This window comes from Aplysia californica, unplaced genomic scaffold (genome assembly GCF_000002075.1).
Source record: "Aplysia californica isolate F4 #8 unplaced genomic scaffold, AplCal3.0 scaffold00037, whole genome shotgun sequence".
Classification (NCBI taxonomy): domain Eukaryota; kingdom Metazoa; phylum Mollusca; class Gastropoda; order Aplysiida; family Aplysiidae; genus Aplysia; species Aplysia californica.
This window is the reverse complement of record NW_004797307.1, coordinates 628811-644996: the sequence shown is the minus strand read 5'-3', so window position 1 is coordinate 644996 and position 16186 is coordinate 628811. Positions and strand designations below refer to the sequence as shown.

The window sequence follows — 16186 nt, the reverse complement described above, 5'->3', positions numbered from 1 at the left end:
ACCTGAAATAGACTTAGGAAATTAATGACACAGTCAATAGAGGGAAATTGACAAATATCATTATTACGACACAATTATCACATATAGATTAATCGAGTATGCTTTCACCACTCACCTTGAACGTTGAGGACACGTTCCACATTGACATTGAACAATTTTCTTTTGCGAAGCTCCAGCCTGATCCGCGCAACCTGAGAGAGAATAATTCATATTGCAGAGACTGAACATTTTGTAGGATCAACACAAAAGGTAAATTCATAAACCCCAATTTTGCATATTACAACATGAAATATATTAACAATTTTGGAGTGCCTTCCTTCTAAGGCAGAAAGAGTACCTCTGAAAAGACATAGGATCTTATCCTCTAATAGGAAAAATAAATGAGCTTTGAGTCCTTGTTTGAGTAAATGATCATTTCGTACTAGGAAATAGTAAGACAGACAGACAGACAGACAGAAATAACACAGGGAAAGTAAAGAAGTAGGACCTTCCAGTGGCGCCCTCCAACCACCCGTGAAACACAAATGAGAAAAGACAAGGGACTCTATCATCTGAATAAACATGAAATGAAAAGGGACTCTTATCCTCTGAAAGGAATAATAAATGAGAAAAGAGGAGGGACCCTATCCTCTGGAAGAAATAACAACAACATTTGCAACTTTAACAAGCACAGGCTGAAGATCTTACAATCAGCTATCACTGAGCTAAAAAAAAAAAGAGCGATTATGATAAAATTGTTTTATGACTGAACTCAAAAAGAAGAAAAAGAAAGATAAAAAAGACTATGACAAAGGCTTTAAAAGACGAAGAATAAAGATAAAAAAGACAAAGACAAAGACTCTGAAGCGACTTGTCTAGGAAACTCACCTGATCAGAGTACGGAGCAACGATGCTGATTCCATTGTTATCAAAAGGGCCCCAGGAATCAGGCCATTTCTTTTTCAGCTCATCAACCCTCTCTGCAATTTCATACACCTGAAACAAACAAAAAAACCCACATTAATTAATCATCTGATCTTAAAAAAATCTCCCACGGAAGGATCATAGTTTTTCAGTGTAAATAGTACTGTGGAATTAGTATCATTAATGAAATTGATATTGAAACATTATTTCATCACCCTTAAAGAAACCCTTTATAAGATCCTAAGGGGTCAAACCATGTAAATCAACTAAGCACGCATGATTGCACTTACTGCAAAAAATATTATGTGAAAAATGACAAGATAGTAAACTTTGGACAACAGACAGCACCAACCAGCAACAGCATATTGATTATTTGCAATGGTGCGTTATCATGTATCAAGATTTCTTAATTATTGTTTGTATCAGTTTAAATGGAATTTTGCTTCATTTCTTTTATTGGTAAAATCATTCAGTCCAAACATTACCTCAGCCATGTTGTAGAATCCGGTGGAGTTCTCATGCTGGATTTCTTCTCCCTTTGCTGCATAGAACGTGAGTGGGTAGAACTGCTCATGAGCCACTATACTGCCACTGGAAATGAGCTTGTTGTCGTAGAAAAGCTCTGACGTGAAGTCAATGATGGCAGCATGAGCCCGATAGTTCTCACAAAGCATTACCTTTGGAAGAATTCAAGTGAGCGATGTTAGAAAGGGGAAGTAATGTAAACTAGAGCAACTTATGTACACTTCAGTCATTAAAGATTTATCTGACATTGATAGCACCTTCCCCTGCCCCCAAACAAAACCCCAGCAATTGAGGACCACTCCTTTAAGCTGGCTCCTCCCAAGCTCCAACTGAGAAATATAGATATGTAGAAAGAGGATATCGCTGTTCCAGTACACAGTGCTCGTCAAACTTGGTTTTTTGAAAAGATGAAAGATGCCCAAATCCAAAACACTCAAAACTACCACACCATTGTAAATAACATCCTCTCTTGATGAGGCTTAAATGTTTATTACCCATTCCATAACAGTGACCACAGCCTCACCATGCTAAAATGGCCAATGATGTATGCACAATATACCCCTCGCTAGCTAGCATCAGAGACTGTCATGTTTTTCAAAACTGATACATTCACAAGAGGGAACCTCCTTTTTGCTGACCACCAGACAATGGAAATCTGACAGAACACGAAAGACTTCCATCCATGATTTAATGGAAGTTCCGTTCTACTTTTGGTAAATCAATCATATATTAGACATACAAACTTTGTCTTGGAGAAAATGAGACAAACTGACCTTGTAAACACATTCCTTGGGGTACAGCTCATGCAGCCTCTCCAAGAGTGAGGCATGAAAGCCCTGCTGCCTTGTGAAGTCAGAATACACCTCTGGGCTCATCTGTACAAGTGTGACAAAGAGAATAAGAGAGATAAAACTCAGTGACTAGAGTTTGATAAAAATGAAAGACGCTACAACATTATACACTGTCCTGAAGGAACAACATATAATATCTACTTGCCCCCAATCAACATATCAAATGAAAAGTTTAAAAAATAACTTCTTCACATTTTGTGCCACACTTTCAGAGCCTCGAATATATCATCAACAAGTTAACACTGCTTTTAAAAAAACCCAGTAATGGCATGACAGAATTAAACATAAAATGTAAGGACAGAATTCGAAATTCTGAAAAGCAAGCAAGAACAATTAATATATTTTAAACATTCACAGCCTCAATACGAAAGTAATATAACCCCCCCCCCACCCCCCAAAACAAACAAACAACAGACCTGCATGTGATCTCCAGCAAACACGATCCGAGTTTTCTCATGGGCCACTGACAGAGGAATTAACGTCTCGCTTTCAAACGACTGCGCTGCTTCATCAATGAATATATGGCTGAAGGCATCTGGATAAAAGTATAAAAATTCTTGTTAATTTATTACAAGCATACGGATTAAGTCTTTCATATGCATTTCTTTTACTATGCCCGTTTCATTAACATCAATCTCATGCACTTTGGAATTCCTCAGATAACACATCACAAACCACTGGCAAATGGGCAGAACAACTTAAGCTACCTTTCCTTTTCTCGTTTTAAGTTACAAACTTCATAAAGGGTAATAAGAGGCATATGCCCCTAGTACCAGTTACCTTATGCCAACCATTCAGATGAAATAAATCATGTTTTCAAATGTTTTAAGCCATCATATAAGTCGTAATATCATTCTGCAAGTCTGTTCAGCAAAAAAATCTATATTTCAAGTTGCACCATTAATTTCATATCTCAACTGAAAAATAGTGCATTATATTCACAGGTTAATTTTTTGTTTCCAGTCAACCTTAAAGACCCAGAAAAAACAACAACACAATATAACCCCCAACAAAACTGTTTTTACCTATTTTGGGGGTTTCTGAAGAAAGGAGGGGGGGGGGAAGCCATCTCAAATTACTGTGTCCTGGAGTATGTTTCGGGAATTTAAGGGCATGGTTTCCATCAACTAAGGTGTTTAAAAATTTTTTAAAATGTTGAATGTCTAGTTTAATACTTCTCAAACAAAAAGGTTTTTTCTGGCGCAGTACCACATAGTGAGCTGCCTCAGCCCAAACAACCAACAGCATTCACAGAAAACTCAGTTAAAGACATTCACAGAACAGTCACAGTCAAAGACATTCACAGAACAGTCACCAAAGACATTCACAGAACAGTCACAGTCAAAGACATTCACAGAACAGTCACAGTCAAATACATTCACACTACAGTCACAGACAAAGACTTTCACAAAACAGTCACAGTCAAAGACATTCAACCGTACCCTTCGGCAAATCCAAGTCTGCCACGCATCTTGAGCTGTTGAGTGTGGTGATGATGACTCTGTGGGCCATGACGTCCTCCACCGTGGGTTCTCTGAATGTGCCGGCCATCGGGCCCTCTCGCTCTAGCAGCGTGTACTCCAGCACAACTTCGGGCACCGTCTGGATCCACCGAAACTTGTACATGATCCTCAGGGGCCGGGCCTCCACGTGTTCCGAGGACCCCACGTAGTCGTGAAGGAATTCCTTAATGTACAAATCCGCCGCGCTGCAATTAACACACAACACAAGAGGTAGATATGATAAGATACATCTTTATTGTTCAGAATCTGGCATATTGGTTTCACCATGTACACACACACACACACACGCATATGCACGCACATGTGCTGACCCACACACACACTTTTCATTCAATTGTTCTGGGTTTGACACACAATGCAAGTGTTATTTCAGTTGGTTTGAGTTAGCTTGTTTGAATAAAAAGAAGCACATGGAAAAATTAAGACAGACAGAATTTAGACTAATGTATGGGGCTGTACTCCAAACATCTACAGAAGGAAGCTGTTGGAGGAATTCTGATAAAGAGCAATGCAGTTTGAAACAACAAAGACACTCTGTGTCATCCCCTTCACCGGGGACACCATTAGATTGTACAGCACAAACAGTATTATTATGCTGTGATATCAAGACATCATATATTGCACCAATGATAAAATAATGTTGCAGGTCTGAGGGATGTTATTGGAGCATACAAACAATACAATAACACACAGACAACAAGTGGTCTCCGGGATGTGATAAGTATGTGACGCCCCAGCAATACAACAATGAAAAACCTAGTGGAGATATCGAGGAATCGAACTCACCTATTGGAGTGTGTGCAAATCAAAATGCGCGTGTTCTCTTGCTTCAGGACTTGTTTCGCGGCCTGGGCCATGGTAAAAGTTTTCCCAGTGCCAAAAGGGCCCACAATCAATAAGGGTGGCAGCTTCAAGTCAGAATTGGCCATAATCAGCCTTACTGCATCTTTCTGTTTCTCATTCAGGCGTTTTTTCTCACTCTCATCTTGAAGAATACTGTAGGTAAAAAAAAAAAAAGAAAAAAGAAAATAGAAACAACATTAATTTACATGTCGTGACACAAGCTAGGTTGGATTTTCTACAATTCAAGTTCATCTAAAACACAGAGCAGTGTCTTAAAATAACGAGTGTTGTAAGTGTTAAGAAAAAAAGCAAGAGAATGTACCGAAAAGAGGGAAATGAAGAGACTATGAGTAACTTGAAGAAACAATTTTTCAAAAACATTTGAAATAATATCAAGTGAATTGGGGCACATTTTGGAATAGCCCTCTTAGTTGTGAGATAAAAACCCAAAAACAACAAACCTAGATAAATGATCGGCCACATAAAGCTGAGAAAAACATGCAAATGAAAACTATGGAAAAAGGAAAATGAAGATTGATCTATCACTGTCATTATCAGACACCCAGAGCAAATCAAACCTGAATAAAATTTGAAGCATTGAACAACGAAACAAACAAAAAATACCTCTCATCTAAATCTAACTTGTCAGGCATTTTCTCCAAGTCTGGGAAGACAATGTCCAAAGTAGGCAGACCGTCAACAGCAGAGTGCATCTCACACATGGACAATCTATTCAGCTGGAACTGAATCTGATAGAACAAGCCAAAAATAAGAAAACACATTTTAAGATTTATATTTTGAACAAATGATACGGAAAGATAAGGAAACTGACATATTTATAAATTTGAGGGAAAAAAGCATGACAACAGTACAGTATACTGTAGAAAAATTTGTTTAAAGATAACCTTTTAGCGTCATTTTTAAGGAATCCTTACAAAAGTGTATATTTGATATCACTACTTCCTTATGACAAGAAAAAGGAGTTGCTCTAAAGGATCTCATGCAAACGTGTTTCAGAAAAGATATATAAGGATATATCCTTATTTTGTTTGTTAAAGTAAAAAGAAGCACATCCGCACACAGTGTGAGAGAAAATATAGACAGAAGCAATTGAAGGAAAGAAAGTTATTGTTTTTTATACAGAACAATGTAATACAGATCTGAATACTGCATGCAGGCAACAAAAACTATTCAGTTCTTAAAACTGGCGTAAATTAATGAATATCTTACAGCTTTTAAACAATACAATGATGAAAGTGACACCAAGTTTTCTTCACCTGAGCAGTAAATTCTTGGTCACATGACAGTCCAAGCTCATCAACACAAGCCTTTGAGAGGCGAATAAAGATGAAGTTCTTTCCCTTGTCTTCAATAAGAGCTTCATAAACCTGCAGAAATAAACCAAACAAATTAGCAATTTACTGATGAATTGTAACTTCAAGCGCCAACAATACCCCATTGGGCACCAAATAATTGCACACAAAACAAAATACATTTCTGAGAGAATTAATGTTAGGACGGTTAGGCTTTATTTTTACAGCTGCACAAAATGAGTGGAACAACACTACAGTTAATCAAAACAAGTGATGTAAAAAGTTCTGTGACAGAACTCAAAACTGCACCTTTTCTGGTCGTTCTTTCTTTCCTTCGGCCACCCAGGCCACGTGTGAAGCCTGCAGGATGAGCCTGCCGGCCATGGAGTCCTCCGACAGGTCATCCTCCAGTTCCATCCGAGCGAAAAGTTCCCCACCCTGAGCGTACTTGGCCGTAGACAGCGGGCTCGGCATCAGCAAAAATCTGTTCACCAACTGAAGAGCTGTGGTCACGTTGAATCTGAAAAATGAGAACCAAGATTTGTGATTTGATGCATTCTGTTTTGAGCCGAAGGAGATTCGAGTATGTTATAAATTACTGATGGGTATTCTGAGTAAATCATTGAAGCGTACGTTGCAAATACTGATAGGGTACATTATAAATTATGAAAGAGTGCATTTTGATTAAACAAACAAAACATTAAACAAAGAGTGTGAGAAAGTGCCATCTCTTATGGACAAAGCTTTGCAACTGTTGTCGTACTTGAAGAATAAATAATGAACAATTATCACAAAATCATTTGTTAGTAATTTTTAATTAGATGCAATGTCTCCTCCCCACAAATCACAAACTAGCTGTTTACAGAAGAATTCCACCTCCTTTCAGTAGAGAAAACATTCCATTCCGATAACATCTGCTCAAAATAACCAATCTCTAATGATAATAATGTTAAAAGTTCACATCAAAACAAATACTTATGTAATTAACTTCTTAAATATTGAAATGATAAAAACCATACTTATGTCAGAAATGCCAAAACTCTACAAATTAAAAGGGCCAATAAATACATTATCCCAACTATGTTAGCCACTTTCAAAACATGTCTATCAGAACTCTGTAAAAATACAACACTGAAGTTCATTATCACTTATCAAACAAGTATTTTAAACTTCTGTATTCGGCTTTTCCCTGTCACTCCTTTGTTCAAATTCTATGGGTTGAGTTTTCTAGACACTCACCTTGAAATATATCTCACTTGATCCAGTTCTTCAATGTAGAGCATCTGATGCATCCAGAGGCGATAGTTCTCTTTGCTCAGGTTGTGCATGACAGTCTCCGAGGGACAAAACTTGTCGGGCTGTGGGAGGGTGTACTTGGCCAATAGAGCTCTCTCCCTTTCGCTGTGAGAAACAGGTCTGCAGGCACCACAATATACTACATTATTTGAAGCCATTTGTATGGCAATACAAATAAGTGTTTTTCCAGACCATAGCTTACAACCTCTTCATGACTGCTCCCGTACACTGTATGTCCAACATTGCACGCCAAGACCCCATAGTCCCCTACTCTGTATGTCTTAAAATAAGCTGATAACAGCAATCAAGAGACAGGACAATAACACATACACCAAACGGGATTTTATGACTGCTTTGAAAACAATGTTACCGGAAACCTGATTAAAGATCAAAATTTGTAACAATGAAGTGGTATGAATCAAGGAAATCTTTAAAACATGATTTTGTCTGGGATTTTTGCAGTTATTTTATTTTCTTTCTAAACAGTGTTCTCGTGAGTATCACACCCTGGAGTATTTTCTTTTTTTTTGGTCTAAAATGTGTATATGCTTCTTCAAAAAAGAGAACAGGGACGCAGAAACTTGCCTGAATAGTCACTTCGTTTGTAAACTTTTGTATGTTCACATTTTGCATGTTTCCCCACTATTTCTTCAGTAAAGTGCCTTAAAATGTTCTCTAATAAAAGTTCTTGAATTTCACTTCATATGATAGGCTGTCCAATTCTCCTTCTAAAAAAAAGTATAATACTTTGTTTTTTATAAAATAGTTTAAAACTTAAGAGCAAAACTGTAACACAACCCACAAACGTTTGAAACTGCTCTGTCCTGGCTAGCAAAAACTGGACACCGTGAAAGTTGAAAAACTATACGTCACAAAAAGGTTTTAGGCAATCAACAGTTCCAAATACGCAAACACAAAAATCCCAGTCTTGAGACAGAAATAGTACACTGGTATACCTTAGGCATAATTATGCCAAGAAACAGAATTAACAAAAACGTTCTGAAGTCATAGTCCCTATGACATATTTGTCTTCTCTGATATATTGGCAGTTCTGGCTTGTCGATTAATTTTTCAGCAAAAAGCCTCAAGAGCAAAAAACAATCTAAAGAACATAACTTAAAAAAAATTGAACCAAGTTCTCTTTCTACCTATCTATCAAAGACAAATTGACAGTAGACTCACCGAGGCTCAAAAGAAACTAAAGTGACAGTCCTCTCATTCCACCTGTGGGCCTCGGACAGCGTGATTTCCTTACGGATCTTCTCCGGGTCGGTGGCTGGAGCAGACTCGACCTGCACTTCTCTCATGAGGATCATCTCAACACCAAAATCGAAAACAATTGTCTGACGAAACGTTCCGTAAATATCTGTCTTAAAGACAACCTGAAAAGGAAAGAGAATACTCATTTTCATGTGCACTGTAATATAGATAAACAAGAAGTTGCATGAGTCATAGCTTACTGTAAGTTAGCACAACAACAGTAACATTTTGCCAGAAAACAGACACAAAAAAAAGTAACAGTGAAGAAAAAGAAGCAGACCACCCTATAGCATCCACCAATAAGCATCTGCATTTAGATGAAAATGAAGGAAAAAAAGCAGCCGAGCTCTCCACTTGTCTCCGTTCTGGGCAATCTTCTCCACCTCCAGTCACTTGTATCCCATATGCCTGGGATCTGCCTCTAAACCCAGCCCCCCAGATTGATCTTGGCCTTCCTTTTCCCCAGGAGGTTCCATCTTAGACTCTGTCTTGTCATGTTAGCAAGAGTTTTACAGCACTTGTAACACAATTAGGTCACATATGTGCCACAGATTAGAGGTGTTACTAGAAAGTAATGTACCCAAAAAAATAATTTTAAAAAAAGGGAGAGATAAGGACGATAGATGTTGGATAGGAAAGAAAGAACAAACCACACAAGATTACCTGCTAACTACCCAGAGGCCCAATGTGAAACAACATACTTTGACCCTGAGGACAAACTCTCCCTGCCTTTTTCTGAGGGTGTCCTGGTAATTCATAAAACATATTTGTGTTGCAAGTGCTATAAAACTCACACTACAACTAAACGAAAACTCTGCCCCTACAGAAGACGATGACAAAATAAAAAAAAGCAACACACCCCGCTCCAAAGTGAAATGGCTCTCACTACAACTAAACTGAAACTCTTGACTGCACAGAAGAGCGTGACAAAAATGACCTAACAAAAAACAAAAAAAACAAACAAACTTCACCCGCGTCCAGTGTGAAACAGCATACCTTGACCATGTAGACAACCTCTCCCTGGCCCTTGCTGACTGTGTCCCGATAATTTATAAAACCTATTTGTGTTGCAAGTGCCATAAAACTCTCATTATATCTAAACTAAAACTCTGTCTGCACAGAAGACTATGACCCCCCCTCCCCCCCCCCACCACACACACACCCAGGTCCAATGCGAAACAGCATACCTTGACCCTGTAGACGAACTCTCCCTGGCCCTTGCTGAGCGTGTCCTGGTTGATCCACTCCTGGCACTGGTTCTCCAGGTTCTGGTACTTCTGCGTCTTCCTGGGCCCCACGGAGATGCTGGAGATGTGAAAGTAGCTCCGGTGGGTGTCCATCATCAGGGCCACACAGTGCAGACACAGCTGGGGGCACACAAAATGGCACATCACAAAACCGCTACCCTTTCCCGTGTTTATAATAAATAATAATAAAAATTACCCCTTTTCCATGTATACAATAATAATAATAATAATGTGAATTTATAGAGCTCCTAGTCTCTAGAAGACTTTAAATGCTGTACAATGTTTGTTGAAGCAAAGAGATATGTGACACTGAGTCGGAAAAGTTCTATTACACAAATTCAATGTATAGGTGAGGGAAAACAAAAGGAAAAGATACACAGAAGCAAAATGAAAAAAAAAAAGAAGTTTATTAACACTTTGCCATCATATTTTGGAGAAAATCCAAAGAAACTGGGTGGTAAACGTCGCCAATCGGCGAGATGAGGAAACAAAGTGTTAAGTACAATGAGAAAACAAGGAGACGCTAAGAAAAACTAGAGGAACAGAAATAAAAACCCAGCCAGGAGCACACCCCAACAACCTAAGCAGCAATAATTTCTTCTCCAAGTGCCGGATCTGGCACAGACATTGCTGGTCAAGAATCTCCACTCAGTTCTCCCATGAGATGCTAAAAAACCCTACACATTCCATCTTCTTGACATCCGACTTTTCAAGTTCTTTATGCGAGTTATTCTTTGTCTACCTCAGCTAATTTTTCCGTCCACCTTTCTCACAGCATTATAAACACCACACACGACCCATTCGGACCCAATAATATGTTGCTTTTTTTCTACCTGTGGCATGTTATACGTTTGGTAAATATAGGGACAACATAAAACGACACTTCCCACAACAGGTCATACCTTGCTGGTGACTGTAAAAGTCCACGCATTTGTGCATTTCTTGGTGGAATTGCTCACTTTCAGGTCAGAGTTCTCATGGATTTTGACCAAATCCATATTTTCAACCAACTGTAATAATAAAAGCGTTAAAAATCTCTATAAACAACATTTACAATCATATATGGTTTGACAAAAAATCCCTTTTAAAACTTTTTACCTGGAATAGAGACCTTTGTCTGTATCACGATAAATGTAAAAATTAAGCTTTTCTTTCTTAAATTAAAATCATATTGATATCCTGCTGACATAAATTAGGAGAAAGTGTACTATTGGCTCACTACTAAATTACAATAACATTTTTATCGTAAAGATAGCCCACAAAATAAAACATCATCCTAACTGTTTAAATTAAAGCCACAAAATGAAACTCCACAGACCTAGATGAGGTGGGCACACAAAAATAGCCGCAAGGGACAAAACTAAAATAAAATAACGTTATTCACTTCTCTGAGGAAAACTGGTACTCTATGGCAAAATATGTATTATGCATTTATGAAAACTCACATTTGACAATCCATTCACATCAATTGCATGAAAAGAGGAAAAGGAACCACAACAACATCTATCAGTTTTTGGTTGTTTTTTTTTTAGACAAGAGTTTGAATTCCAGAAAAGAGCAGTACATTGATGTAATAATGGCCAAGTGTGCAGAAGGAAAAGTAAGATTGACAGACGGAAACAAGAAAAAAAAAAAAGGGACAGTAAATGAAGTCGGACCTCCCGATGACTTCCCCCACTGACAGAGACATGCTATCTTTAAATTTTAATTTTGAGTGATACAGTTGAAATTGTCCAAGACAGCCATCCGTTGTCCAGGAGAAAAATGGTTGACTTAGACAGGTGGAGGTCTTGGACAGTGTCTAATATTAGAGTATTTGGAAAAAAAAACCGCAAGGGGAAATGAGAGTGGCCATTTGTACATGTGATTGTCTTGGACAGGTGGTCGTTAGAGCAGGTTTGACAGTACTTACAACCATCTTTGGCGGATCTTGAGACATGAGCTTCTCAAGGAGCTGTTCAATATAGGTGCCCCCTTGAGCCCGGGCGTCCAGGGACTCCTGCAGTTGTTGCTTGCGTACGGCATACCGGTGGTTCCACTCGTCCAGCTCCGCCTCCGAGTGGGCTTGGGTGCACTTCTCTCCAAACGTACATCTTCCAGTTTCCTTATACCTAGGCGCAGAATACCAGGACAAATGATTGTGTGGGTTCCAACATAAGCTCTTAAAAATTAATTTATGGTGAGACTTCACAAGCAAGCCCATACCCTGCCAGGAAAGACTAGGAAAATTGGCTACACTGTACCTACTTCAACACAAAGCAAACAACCAATCTACTTATGCTTTAAATGTAAACCACGATGAAAAAAACATAATAAAGAAAGCAAAAAATATAAAAATAATGAAGCCAATTTTTCATAAATTTACTTTTGTTTGACAGAAATATAACCCTCTGGGGTAAACATCAAATTAGCTACAAACTTCTTAAAATTCAAACCACCACATCCAGTTCCATAGACAATAAGAAGTATTCTTTTTTTAGAGAATCCAAGAAGAGAGAAAAATGGCAAACCATGATTGCTGACATCTGTTTCAAATGGAGGAGGAGGAGGAGAAGAAGAAGAATATGGAGAAGAAGAAGAAGAAGAAAAAAAAGAAGAAGCAGTAGCAGCAGCAGACTAAAATAACAACAAAGGCTCTGTACCGCTTGCAAATGCCGTATTCATCACTAGCCAAGCCACGAGGAGGGGCTCGAAATTGCCACTCGTGTGTGTCGGCCGCCTCTAGTTTCTGTCTGTGGAGGTAGTATTGGCTGCGCTTGTCAGGGTCTGTTTTCTGAGACAGACTGAGATACGATGATGATGATGATGATGAAGGATCTGCCGAGCAAAGAAAAATGTTTCATCATTCTTCAAAATGTCAAATGTGAACGCACTGGGCTGCATGGAAAAAAAAGGGAGTTAAAAAATGTATTGCACAATGAATGACTGACTGATAATATCCTATAGACAGTGAAAGATCTTGTCAGTTTGTTAGTGTTTGAGCGCTTAACCGACTGCTTGCACTGAATGCTTTCCGGGAAGCTGAGAATGTTTCTGAGTGTTCTATGGTCTGCTGGGGTAATAATATAGTGTAAAGCGCATAGAGCTTGCTTTTGAGTGGGGACATGCGGTATACAAATGCTACTTATTATTATTATTATCATTATTTTTCAGTAGAAAAGTTATCAAGCATATAATCTCCACAAATCCTTCACCTTTCTTCATTAAACTAAGACAATATAAGTTAAAAAAGTACAGAAAAATAAACACATTTCAGACCACAGTATCTCATGACTGGCATTAACAAACATCACAAACTTCCCCAATTTGACTTTCTACACGGATAAAAGGCACAGAACAAAATTCAGAGTACTACATGGCAAACACCCATGATTTGCAACATAACTGACCTGAGAAAATGGAGGAAATAAGATTCACACGAATAGTACAGACACAATAAAACAAAGATTTCTAATGATGGGGAGATTGTTCAGGAAAAGTTCCCCCCCACAAAGAAATTGAATTCATAAAGGGGCAATTCACAGCCAAAAGACAAGGAAATGACTAGACAATTTTAAAATGAAAACAGTCACATATGGCTGTTGCCATTCAGATCTTCATTGACTGATATCACTTATATCACAAATATAGTCTCCCCATTCATAAGGTATGTAAAGCTCCTAAAATCATAGAGAGAATAGAAAATAATATGCAAATAGATGTGCAAAGAAAAGGAAGATTTATTCTGTTCAGGGATGAAGAAATATATACAAAGATGAGCTGGCTTTTAGGCAAAATTTTGTAATCCAGATTATTATTTTAGAATGTTGGAATATTAAAATATTGCAAGGAGAAACTTATAAACAAATTTCAAATTAGAATGTAAAGCATGGTGTCCTCACATTGTGTTTTGACATTGAAACCCTATATTTACTTCATTATCTCTTTACGACAGGAAAAGAAACCAATCAGGAGCATGTAGAAAGAGAGGAGCATGTATACCTTCATTTTTCTTATGCTGAGGGGAAGGTTGTTTACTGAACAATGAGAATGCAGACTTGCTCGAGGTGCCAAAGGACGCCTTGTCTTTGTCACCCGTTGCATCGTCGTTCTGAGTCTTTTGTGGAAAAAGTGCCAGAGACGCTTTGTTTTCCTCACTAGCATTTTTCTCCGTGCTTGAGACATTCGTCTTGCTGTCCTTAGTTTCTTCATCATCGTCAGAATCATCGCCTTCCACTAAACTGAGGATTGCTTTAAGTCTGTCATGTTCTTTCCTTGCCAACGTGTTCTGTCAAACCAACAGAATAGCATGAAATGAACTCCAACACAATTATTCTTTCAGTTTCAACAAAATATATTGCTTAAGGATTCAGTAAAGCATCAGTAACATTACTTTCTGTGGCATATAAATAAGCATAGAGACAAAAAATTAAATCTTAATTAACAAAGATATTTTTTCGTACTGCCAGATTTCTTGAAAAATCCATGAACCCTACCCGTACGTCATGTTTTACAATCATATCCATACGACGTGGGGAAGTCTGTGCCACCACTTTCCAAAGAGGAAATTTACCCGTTAATCCGATCCATACGCTTTGCATAGCAGTCTGTCAAAATGTTTGTTTTTTTAAAATACTGAAAGTTTCAAAGAGATCTTTGAACTAGTAGTATTCTAAAAGGTGAAAAATACAACCCTGGGAGTACAAAATGACCTCAGGGCGTACGGATAGGGTAAATAAGCTGAAGTGCAAACCCATGTGTACAAAAGATCCATTCATTTGCCCTAAAGAAGGTTCCGGGTGTTATACAATTCAGAGCAACCGAAAGGGATCCTTAAACATGAAGAAACATCATAAGCTTCCCCAGAAGCATCAGTGCAAACTATCATTTAAAAGATGCTAAGACATTACCATAATAACAATATAATCTTTCATTGTCTCAGCAGATTACCCATGTCCACCCTGGAGTAAAAAGGCAAAATTGTTGAAAATTTCTTTCCACAACACCCAACATTTGGCCCAGACTGGGAAGCAAACCAATGATCTTATGATTAGGAATCTGGCAGCCTTACCTACAAACAGTTGATACGGTTACATACGGCAATGAAAAAAGTAAAAATTTTTTTAAAAACGAAAAATTTTTCTCCAGCCTAACATATATACTATGATATTTGAAATAAGAGTTAGGAAATACTGCTCTCTTATTTTTGGGAATAATAAGTTCAACTACATAGAGAGTTTTTTTACCTGTGGATCTCTTCGAAGCCAAGCCTGTAAAAGTTCATAAGCATCATTGAAGCGGTAAAGCTGACATAGAACCTTTGCCTTTTTTTCCAGGAGCCGAGAATTTTCAGGATATAATCCCAGGGCTGTTGAAATAAATAAATTTGTTTTTACATTCTTATATGTACACATATCCAATGACACGTGACTCTGCAAGCAAATACATTCCATTTTCAAATATCCATGCAAGTGAATTGATTCATTTGTTTGGCAACACATTATAAAGTTGTAGATGGAAAACAGGCACTGAACAGTGAGAATAGATAACAGATATCATCATTTACTTTTGGGCAAAAAAAACATTGGAACTTAACATCATCTTCAAGGTGCCTAAAGCAATTTTTCCACCAACAAAGGAACAAATAATAAATGTACACACAGTTACTCATTTTGTTTCAGAGACAAAATATAATACTTAAAAAAAAACAAACAGGAACAGGGAGGAGGGAGGGAGAAGGAGAAGTAGAGTGATAGAGAGGAAGATAGGGGGGAGGGAGAGGGGGGGGAGAGAGAGAGAGAGAGATAGAGAGAGATAGAGAGATAGAGAGAGAGAGAGAGAGAGAGAGAGAGTTACGTCACTGTGATACTTTGGAATATTTCTTATACCATATTTCTTATTCGAGAATGAGAGAGAGAGAGAGAGGGGGGGGGGGGGGGGTAGACTTGGAAAAAAAAACTACTCATGATCATGATAATTTACTGTTGTATGGATATTATTGACCTGTAAATTTGTCTGAAAATGTTACTTTGTCTCTATAAACTTTTCAACAAACAACAAATGGAGCACAAAATAACTCTAATAAAGAAATACTAATACCAACAGTGATACGCACCTTCATCACAGAGAGCAAGTCCGTCTTCATTTTTTTTCTGAAAACAAGAGAAAACGAACAGTAATTTCTATTCTTATCATAACCCACTGGGCAAAGGTGTATCTGAATAACAGATTTCAAAGAAATCAAACTCATTATTAAATAGTGCACAAATATAACCTAGATAAAACATAATTCAATTCATCTTGCTGTACAGTAAATTAAATACCTTCAAAACATGAGAATCACTTACTAAAAATAAAATAATCAGACGCCTAAATATTGAATCCTTAAAATGTTGAGTAAAGAAAGTAAAAGTCTAATTTTTAAAATAAGTAATGAACAACCCCCC

The 16186-nt window shown here is 37.8% G+C and overlaps 1 protein-coding gene across 1 annotated transcript in view; it reads right to left on the bottom strand.

Moving 5' to 3' along the window:
* The window catches only part of LOC101847088 (probable helicase with zinc finger domain), a gene marked incomplete in the record, with an annotated part of 30869 nt that overhangs the window by 8418 nt on the left and 6265 nt on the right, over positions 1–16186 (bottom strand). Inside the window, 19 exon segments of the mRNA XM_013091471.2 lie at positions 116–191; positions 868–975; positions 1389–1580; positions 2202–2303; positions 2696–2814; positions 3722–3987; positions 4589–4798; positions 5270–5394; positions 5923–6033; positions 6268–6478; positions 7198–7374; positions 8437–8636; positions 9702–9881; positions 10664–10771; positions 11674–11872; positions 12404–12578; positions 13743–14028; positions 14987–15108; positions 15856–15892. Coding sequence (XP_012946925.1) covers positions 116–191; positions 868–975; positions 1389–1580; positions 2202–2303; positions 2696–2814; positions 3722–3987; positions 4589–4798; positions 5270–5394; positions 5923–6033; positions 6268–6478; positions 7198–7374; positions 8437–8636; positions 9702–9881; positions 10664–10771; positions 11674–11872; positions 12404–12578; positions 13743–14028; positions 14987–15108; positions 15856–15892 — 3004 coding nt within the window.